Source organism: Parasteatoda tepidariorum, chromosome 3 (assembly GCF_043381705.1).
Source record: "Parasteatoda tepidariorum isolate YZ-2023 chromosome 3, CAS_Ptep_4.0, whole genome shotgun sequence".
Lineage (NCBI taxonomy): Eukaryota > Metazoa > Arthropoda > Arachnida > Araneae > Theridiidae > Parasteatoda > Parasteatoda tepidariorum.
This window is the reverse complement of record NC_092206.1, coordinates 76,378,891-76,388,275: the sequence shown is the minus strand read 5'-3', so window position 1 is coordinate 76,388,275 and position 9,385 is coordinate 76,378,891. Positions and strand designations below refer to the sequence as shown.

The 9,385-nt window shown below is 26.9% G+C and overlaps 1 protein-coding gene across 2 annotated transcripts; it reads left to right on the top strand.

Moving 5' to 3' along the window:
* The first annotated feature begins 20 nt into the window (after positions 1–20).
* Positions 21–6,812, top strand: LOC107439603 (mitochondrial ribosomal protein S2). 2 transcript variants are annotated; one of them, XM_071178860.1, is made up of 4 exons: positions 21–207; positions 464–565; positions 2,944–3,227; positions 6,368–6,812. In XM_071178860.1, exons 3-4 carry the CDS (start codon positions 2,964–2,966, stop codon positions 6,740–6,742), a joined length of 639 nt encoding a protein of 212 aa, XP_071034961.1. In that variant the 5' UTR covers positions 21–207; positions 464–565; positions 2,944–2,963; the 3' UTR covers positions 6,743–6,812. The 2 variants fall into 2 exon arrangements, with proteins under 2 accessions (XP_071034961.1, XP_042904569.1); XM_043048635.2 differs by having other exon boundaries at positions 21–387.
* The last annotated feature ends 2,573 nt before the right edge of the window (positions 6,813–9,385 follow it).

Here is a 9,385-nt window from a genome sequence, read left to right as displayed (position 1 = left end):
TATTTGAATTTTTAATAACTGTAGTAATTTTTCGAATCAATTAAGCTTTTTAAAGTTTATTTTCATGCAATTTAAATCAGTTGCAAGAATAAATATGTTCATTTGAAACATCATAAATCACAAAATAATTTTATTTTTGAAAATCTAAAATCTGAACTGAAAGGAACGCATATTTATGAAAATAGTAAACAAAACAAATCGGTATTGGTGTGTTTTAGAAGTTTAAATACACTTTTAGCTTAAAAAAAAGCAACTTAAAATAATGTCTTGTGACTTTTCATAGCTTATATTTATATTATATATCATTTTTAAGACTGTAATTCATATTGAGTTTCAAATTTCCTTTATAAAGCTTTACCATGGCTATATTTTGTAAAGGACTTAGAAGTGAGATGTGAACAATATTCACAATTGTTTGTCACAATATTTTGATTACAGTTTAATTAATGCTTTTATTTTTTAGGTGTCTTTCACCAATCAAGAAATCAATATTTGCCATTTTATCGTTATTTGAGACAGAATAAAATCTCTCAACAATCTCTACTAGTGAAACCTAAGCCATCAGGTTTAAAAATTTTGTTCTTTCTGTATAAATTATTGCTTTTTATGGGAGATTTCCGTATCGTGATCTGTGGCAGAATAATCGCCAACTCTTGGCAACTTCCGGGAAGCGGTACGCGAGAAACTAAAAAAAAAAAATAATCACAGAAAGGGACCAACGAAATGTATAACTCGTAGCCACCCCCGGGCAAACATCTACATGATTTTTTTTTTTTTTAATTTGCATGTTTAAAATCTATTTAGCACCGTGGGGATTGTAATTGGTGTGACAAATCAGGATACAGAAATATAAATATAAACACCAATCCGACGATTTGTAAACAGCATAATTGCATTTTGAATGGATACTTGTGATCTCACTCAATTTTATGTTGTATTTGGAATTGTTATAGACTTGTTCGTATAGTGCTTTTAAAGAGCAAACACGAGTGAAAAGCATTTATTAATGTTAACTTTTTTCTTATAGTATACAGTGTTTTCATCATAGAAAAAAATGGGTGAGAATTTCTCACCCTTTCTCAAAAACAGGGTGAGATTTCAAAAAGTTAAGTGAGATTTCTAAAAACTAAAAAAACACAAAAACTCTTGAAAAAAAAATCATTTCTTTAATTTGTAACGTCTTCTATTTTTTTAAAGCATTGCATATTTTTGGTGCATCATCATAGAAGATTTTGCCTTTAAAAGGTATTTGTCCATCTTACATTAGCACATAAAAAATTTGAACGTCTTACATGAAGAAACCTTACCTACGGTAAACACATGGTTGCAGAGGAATGTGTTCTGAAAGGGGTTCCGTGGTTGTGTTCTGTTGTTCGAAAAGGTTCTGAACAATACTGGTAAATAGGGAAGCTAGATAACGGGACAGATGTTGAAAATAATGAAAGATCCAGGAAGAAAAGTGAAAGGGATTTTATTCTAAATGGCATAGTTCGAAACCTTTTCCAAATGAATGAATTCGCGAATTTTGAAATTGATGTATAGAATGCGCGGTAATCATTTTTTAATGTGAGAAAAGAAAAAATATGCGAGATTCTCACGTTCTTGCGCTGTAGTGAAAACACTGACTATAACATGTTCAACATTATATTGTGAAGAGTTCTCATGTGGAAGTTTTATAGATGTAATTAAAATTAAATCTATTAATGATGGGATTCAGCTGGTATTTTCTTACTAGTTGTTAAAATAAAACTATTTTATTGTTTTATCCTAGAGTTTCCTAGTTGGAAACATTTAAAAAATTATTAATCTTTGATTCGCAAATAAATGAATTTTTTTCTCCCTAATTTAATTATTAATTTATTTTTCTGAAAAGTTGGAATTTTTTTTTAACAGATCTTATCCTATTATCTTGATAAGAATCCTATTATGGGATCTATACTAATAAGGGATTTAACAAACGTCTTTGTATAACAAGAAATTAATAAATGTTTAATAAACATTAATGCATTTTGTTAATAAAATTGATAATATACTATTATATAACATTATTAATGCAACATTAGTCAATAGTTCAACTCTTTCTATTTATCTTAGTGAAAGGGTTAAAGAAAACTTAGGAATTCATAGATTTTATTACATTTATAATTTTGTTTTATTATGGAAAAAATTTGTAGGAATTATCAGTAAACAAGAGATGCTTGCTATATTTTCAATTATTTTAACTAGCAAATCATTAAGAAACTTCAAATGCAATGTTAATTACTTAATTAAAATATATGTATTTGTTTACTTGCCCAAGTGTTTTTACTTAATTTCAATATGCCATTTTTTTCGCAATATTTTGGGAAGCATTGCATATAAGGAGAAGCTATAGTAGGTTTTCAGTTATTATAACTGCCATTTTTCATTTTGCTGTGTATTTTAGAGTTTTCTTCTGGAAATTTTGATTCATGGGACATTTATTTTTTCTTAGTGTTTAGTAGCATTTCTTTTGGTAGCAAGTTTTGTATGCCTAGCTTTCATGTGACTCACTTACATTTAATATGTATTTCTTTTATAAAATAATTCATTTTGGTGTATTTTATATTTTATTTTAAAATATATTTTCATGAATTCTCATGAATGGTGGTATTTTCTATCTTGTATTACAAATATATGAAGTATATTTAAATGTAATTTTATATATTTATTGTTGAATGACTTTTTTTTATCAACTATTTTCATCTCATAGTAATTAATACTCATTTCCTGAGTGGAATAACAAGGATAATAATTATTTTATGCTTATTTTCTGCCACCTACGTTTCTCTATTTTGTGTCAAAAAATTTACTTGGCATGAATTAATATGTCAACAAGTATTCTTGCAGCCGAAGTCCTCCCAGTTTGCATATTCTTATAATATTTAATATGCGTGAAATAATTTTTGATTTTTACCTTTTCAGAAGTGCCTTCTGAAATTGAAATGCCTGACCCCCTCGACCATCCAGACTTCTTTGAAGTTCAGAACCTCTTCACTGTAAAAGATTTGTTTGATGCTAGGGTACATTATGGTCATACTATGGGTACACTCAATGAACATATGAGACAATTTATTTTGGGATCTAGACAAGGAACTCTTATATTTGATTTAGATCAGACTGCTGAACTTCTTAGAGATGCATTAAATTTTATTGCCCACATTGCCTTTAGAGGTGGCATTATATTATTTGTGGCAAGATATAAACAGGTAAATATTTTTTCTTCACTAAATGCATCTGTCTTTCAAACTAATATGATAACATTTTCTTTTTTAAATATTTATGAGTTTAATTAATAAAAATGTAATATTGTAATGTAAAATTGTTATTTTATTTTTAAAAAATTATGATAATGTAAAATAAATGTAATTAAGGTTTTTAATCCATAAAAATGGTTCCATTAGTAATTACTGCAGAGTTACTTTCTCTTTATTGTATTATTCTTTTGTATTATGTATTGTATTTGTATGAAATTTTTTCTCAACATTGCATATAGATCAAATTTGAAAACATGTTCTTAGCAAGAAAATGTTTTCGATTTGCTTGTCCCTATAAATAAAATTTCAAAAATAAATATATAAATCAAAATGAAACGTGTGTGCCTGGACATTTTAATGCTCAAACTATATTGCTCCATGACCTTTAACCAATAATTAATTGGAAATTATTAAATTAGAATAAGTAATTTTATCGCTGTTTTTTTTTTTTTTNTTTTTTTTTTTTTTTTTTTTTTTTTTTTTTTTTTTTAAATTCTAGTTTCTATCAACAATTGCAATTATGACATTGAAAATTTATTAATTCAAGACGTAAAATCTTTTTGATAATTTTTTTTTCCCATTTCAATTTTTTAAAGAACATTTCACCGAGGCATGTTTGAAATAATTCAAAAGTTATTATCAATTGATATACAAGCTGAATTCTTTGTGGTGCCCGAAATCTAAAATGTTTTTCTGTGGCCCTCTTTAAAAAAGATTATGCAATATGCACTCCTATTTTAAATATTTTATTTTTATTATCATTCTGTATTGAGGTTTAGTAAACTGTAAACTTAGTACTGTTTTCTTTTTTGCTTCTTGTTCTCTTGTTTGTTTTCCGTAATTTAAAGTAATTAATAATGAAACTCCATTGTCGATAATTTTATTATGATTTTAAAAAAATTTAAAACAACACTTTTGGGCAACTTAACATTGTCATTCTTTAACTTTTGAAGATTCAATTTAATGTAAAAAATTAACATCATATTTCTTATATTAAATAAAACTTAATAATTACTCTATTAAATATAACTTAACAATTAATCTTTGATCGCCTTACTTTCAAGCGGTTCCTTTTCTAAATTTCTTTTGAAATGGCAAGTAGTTAATTTTTTAAACAGTTTTTAACATTAATTTAAATTGCAGTTCGTAAATCAAAGTTTCTATAACAGCTTTTATCAGAGAAGAAGTGAAAGGTGATAATTAGGTTTACTCTCAAGTTTCGTATTATAGTCAAACAAGTTTTGATATCTTCAGTTCTGCCCTACCCAGTAGTGAATGTAAGATCTCAATAATATTTTTTACTTTTTAAAAAAAAAATCATTTTAAGGATTCTAAAAATATATATCAGCTATATGGCAAAATTAGGAAGTTTTGATATTTGCTAGTAGTTTCATTTCTTAAATTTTTCTTTTTAAAAAGGTGAGAATACTTAACAATTAAAATTTTGATGTTATTACTTTAATTGCATTTCTCGAACAACCTTAACTCTCCAAATAGGTTTATGTAACATTTAAGTATTGTAAGTAATGTTTTGAACCAATAAAATTTAAGGTTTTTGTTTTTGAACCAATAATTTAGCAAAAAATATATGTCTATCAGCAAACATAAAATTTAATAACTTAAAAACAAATCTCGTATGATAGTGAAATTATATTAATTAGATTACTTAAATCTTATTGACCATAAATTTAAAAGAAAAAAAACCAATAAGAAATTACAGGGATGAGATTTTTCTGCTTTTTAGCGGATTTTCGTTTTTTTTCTTTCTTTTGTCTCTTAAATTTCACCGTTTCAATCAAAAACTCCGATTCTCTAAAAATTTCATTTTTTTAAATAAATATTCCGCTTTTTCTGAAAATTCAGTTGTTGAAAGAAAATAATTATATTTATTTCTGATTTTCACAGATAAACAGAAAATTCAAACTACAACGCAGCTGCTAACCCTTTCACATTTTTACTTATATTAGCTATTTTCTCCTCTTTTACGCCCAAAAAATAAGATTTTCTGTGTTTTTACCCACCCTTCAGATAGCTCGTATTTTCGTAATTCAGGCGTAGCTGCTTCCTGTTTGTTGGCACAAAAGCAAACAAAATAATAAATAAAAAATAGCGGTGGATTTGCGGGGAAAATATTTATTTGCTCATTCTATTAACCCTGTACATTTTTATTTATTATGGCTAACCAAAAACAATACAAACAAGCCTTTAAGAAATCCCAAGTCCAGACTCTGCAAATATCTCAATTCTTATTCACGCGATTTTAATATCAATCATCGATTTTCGTATTTACCTGATTTAAAAGTTGCACGTTGCCATTCCTATTCACATGATTTAAATATCGTACATTGCGAAATTTGAAAATCTAATAGTGCAATTTGTATTTATGTATTTTCAAAACCCTATTTAGTGATTCATATTCACTCGAGTTTAAAATTCAATGTTCGTTTATCGGGTTGTAATATCAAACATCGATTTTCATATTTATATATGATTTAAAAATTAGACATTGGAATTCGTATTCATGCAATTTAAAAAATTATACATCGTTATTCATCTTTGCACGATCTAAAAATTACTCATCATGATTTGTATTTTCTATTCCATATATGTATATTCATTATTCAATTTCCTCTTTTTTACTCTCTGACAATTCTCATCCCTGAAATTAACTTGACTCGAATTAAACTGTGAGCAACCTTTGAAATTTTAATTAGCAAATAATAAAGTGATACCATTTAAAAAAATAAAACATAAAGTCTACCATTTAAAAAAATAAAACAAAACATTCAAAATTTGAAGAAAAAAAGGAGAACATCCCAAAATATTTTAATAGGAGTAATCTTATGCTTTTTTTCCTGAAAGAAAATTAAATCTTAAAATAAAGTAATTTTTAGATTTTTGTGAAAAAAGTGAAGATCGGTAGAGAACGATTTTAGCATCTTTTTTCTCTTTTTTAATATTCAATCACCAAGGCAGAAGGTGACTGTTAATTTTACCCTAAATTATAAGCAGTCAAATGTCGAATACACTGTATGCATGCAATTATTGATAGCTTTTTGGTTTAAAATGCTAAATATTCTTTATCATTTTAGAACTCATATATAATTGAGAAGACCGCTTTGGAATGTGGAGAGTTTTGTCACACACGCAACTGGTTCATGGGAACATTTACAGATCCCCAAAGATTTGGTATGATGACTCGCTTGCCTGACCTTACAATTTTCCTAAACACACTGGACAGTGTTTTTGAAATTCACAATGGAGTATTAGAATCTAATAAGCTTCTTATTCCATCGGTTGGCATTGTTGACACAAACTGTTTTCCTAATTACATAACATACCCTGTTCCAGGTAATGATGACTCACCACAGTCAACTGAACTTTACTGTAAACTCTTCAAAGAAGCTATACTTCGTGGAAAAACTAAAAGAAAAGAGTTCATTGAAAAGTATTGTAAGCAATCATGAAAAATTTAACATTTTAATTTGCATTTGTAAATTTATATTATGTTTCTGTTAGTAAATGTTTATACATTAATTTTTTTGTTTGAGTTCTTTCCTGTCTTGTTCATTGAATCTCTTCTGCATCTTTTATATGAATGTTTTCTTAGTTTTTAAATCCATTAATAAACTGTTTCAGATAAGTAAAATTTTACAGTTTTTATTATCTTATTAAATTTTAACAACACTTAAAAATGTTTTTGGGGTAACATTGTTGCATTATTAGCTTTGTACTTGAGATATGCAAAGCTAGAAGCACTAGTGGTCTCCCTCTATTTTCTTTGTGATTTTGTTTACTAGTCTGTAGGCAAATTCTTAGATCAGATGTCGAAAACTAATTTATCTTTTCTGGAGATTTGTTGAGTGCTTACACACACTAAAAGGGAAAGGAAAGCGTTTGAAAGTTATTCTGATTCAGTAATAATACTCAACCAGTATTTTGTGCTTCCTGGTTCTAAAAACTTACTTTGTTCACCAGTTATTAAGGGGAAATTAGTTATTAAGGGGATATGCCACCTTAAAAAAGCAGCCCCTTGAAAATTAATTTAACTATCGAAATCGCATGTAATAAAAGTGGGCAAACTTCAAAATCATATTAGTTTTTATTTTGTAATAAGGAATCTATAATTAAAAAATCCTTTCCTTTTTTTAAAAAATCAATTTTGCTGTCTGCCAAATAAATTAACTTTGCCTATTTAATCCAAGAACAGTTTCAATATGTTTTGCAAAAAAAATAAAAAATAAATAAAGATTTGTTATTTATGTGTGGATAGTTATAACAATCGCTGACTAATCCATTCTGCAAAACTTTGTAACAAATTTAATTAGAAAAATGCATGATGTCTAAGTTACTTAATTGTATTGAGTACTCATTCTTGCATAATTTAAACCCCATCACTTTTCTCATTGTGATAGAATTGAAAACTAGGATTCATCTTATATGTTGTGTCAGTGTTTAAATTGAATTCTACATTGAACAACTGAGCAAAGTCAGTTAGATGTACTACAATTATAAATGGCCCCAAAACTGCAAAAGCCTCCAAATCAAAAGTTCTTTTTTTTTCTTCTTATAAGTGTTGGTAGAGATGTTCTGAATATGTTTAACATTAAATGCCATTATAAGTTAAACTGCATACGATTACGTCTTGTCAAATAGTTAAAAGATAACATCAGTTTTTTTGCTAGTTTACAGCTTTGTTTCATCTAAACCAAGTTTTATTGCATGTTCTTTAATATATATATATTTTCTAATTCATTATGTCAGGTAAACTGAAAGATCAACATGGAGAGCATGACAGGGCTATGTAACTAAATTATTACTTTTAAAGTTATAAGAGGTCACACATATATTTTGTTTACAATTCATTTGAAATGTACTTCTAAAACACTAAATAATTTCAAATCAATAGTAGTTAGAACAACAACAAAAATTAAACTGTATACGAAAGAAAGAAAAAATTTATGAAGTAAATTGCATGATTCTGGTAAATTGTGACTATATTATGAGTTAAATGAAATCAATCAATAGTATTATTTTTCAGGGTGAATGTTACGGAGTATAATTAAATTTTATTTTATAATGAGCTAAAATCATCTTTTGCTTAATTTCATATTGTAAAGTCTTCAGGAAGAGTAACAATAATTGGAAATTTTTTAAGCTTAATTAATTGTATCAGTATATGCCTTACAGTTTCACACATGTTTTTGTAGTTTTGATTAATACCGATTTATTGAAACATCATTCAAATCATCGATTTAAAAATTTCTCTTGTGTTATATTGTTCTCTGTGTAGGATTGTTTTTCGTAGAGAAGATGATTTGTATTAATATTTTGTAAAATTTCAACGCACTTAGAATTTATCATATTTTTTTCAAACTTTTAAATATCTAACTCTGATAAGCTCTTTTTAACTCCTGTTGACTAAATTTTAAATAGGAAATCTTTTGATTTATTGGGTTTTTTTAAATTGCCATTAAAACATTCTATAAAGTAATTACTTTCTTTTAAATTAGCAAAATAATTTATTCAAACTTTTTAATAGTTTTTACTAGGTTAAGCCAAAATTGTGAACCAAAAAAAGTAATGTAACAGAGAGGAACAAATTTTCATTTGTTTTCTGTTGCAAGAGATTATTAAAGGATCTTGGATATTTTCACATAGCTGATACCAAATAAATCGGTTTCTCCCGGTTTAACCGATTTTTTAAATGACATTTTTAGTCTATTTTTTGTTGAAATGTACAAGCTTAAAAACTTTGCATACAACAGGGGATTGCATAAATGATGTAGCATACTTCAAGGGGAGTTAAAGGGTACATAATCAGAATAAAAACTGCGTTCGAACCCATGCCGGGAAATGCTTTTTTTTTTTTTGCTGGGGGAATTTCCCTATCCTGAATTGTTCCTTCGAGTGCTTTTCTCGAGCAATTTCTTGTGTTTTAAGAATATTGCATTTTATTATTAAAAAAAAAATGTTGGAACAACATATCGTATTTTTTTTTAATCATATTATGTAAGCAAAATGAAATATATTTTTGACCTTGTGGAGCATTTTTTGAAAAAGCAAGCGTTCTTGTAACCTTGAATCTTTATTGTCAGTCCAGAAAATAA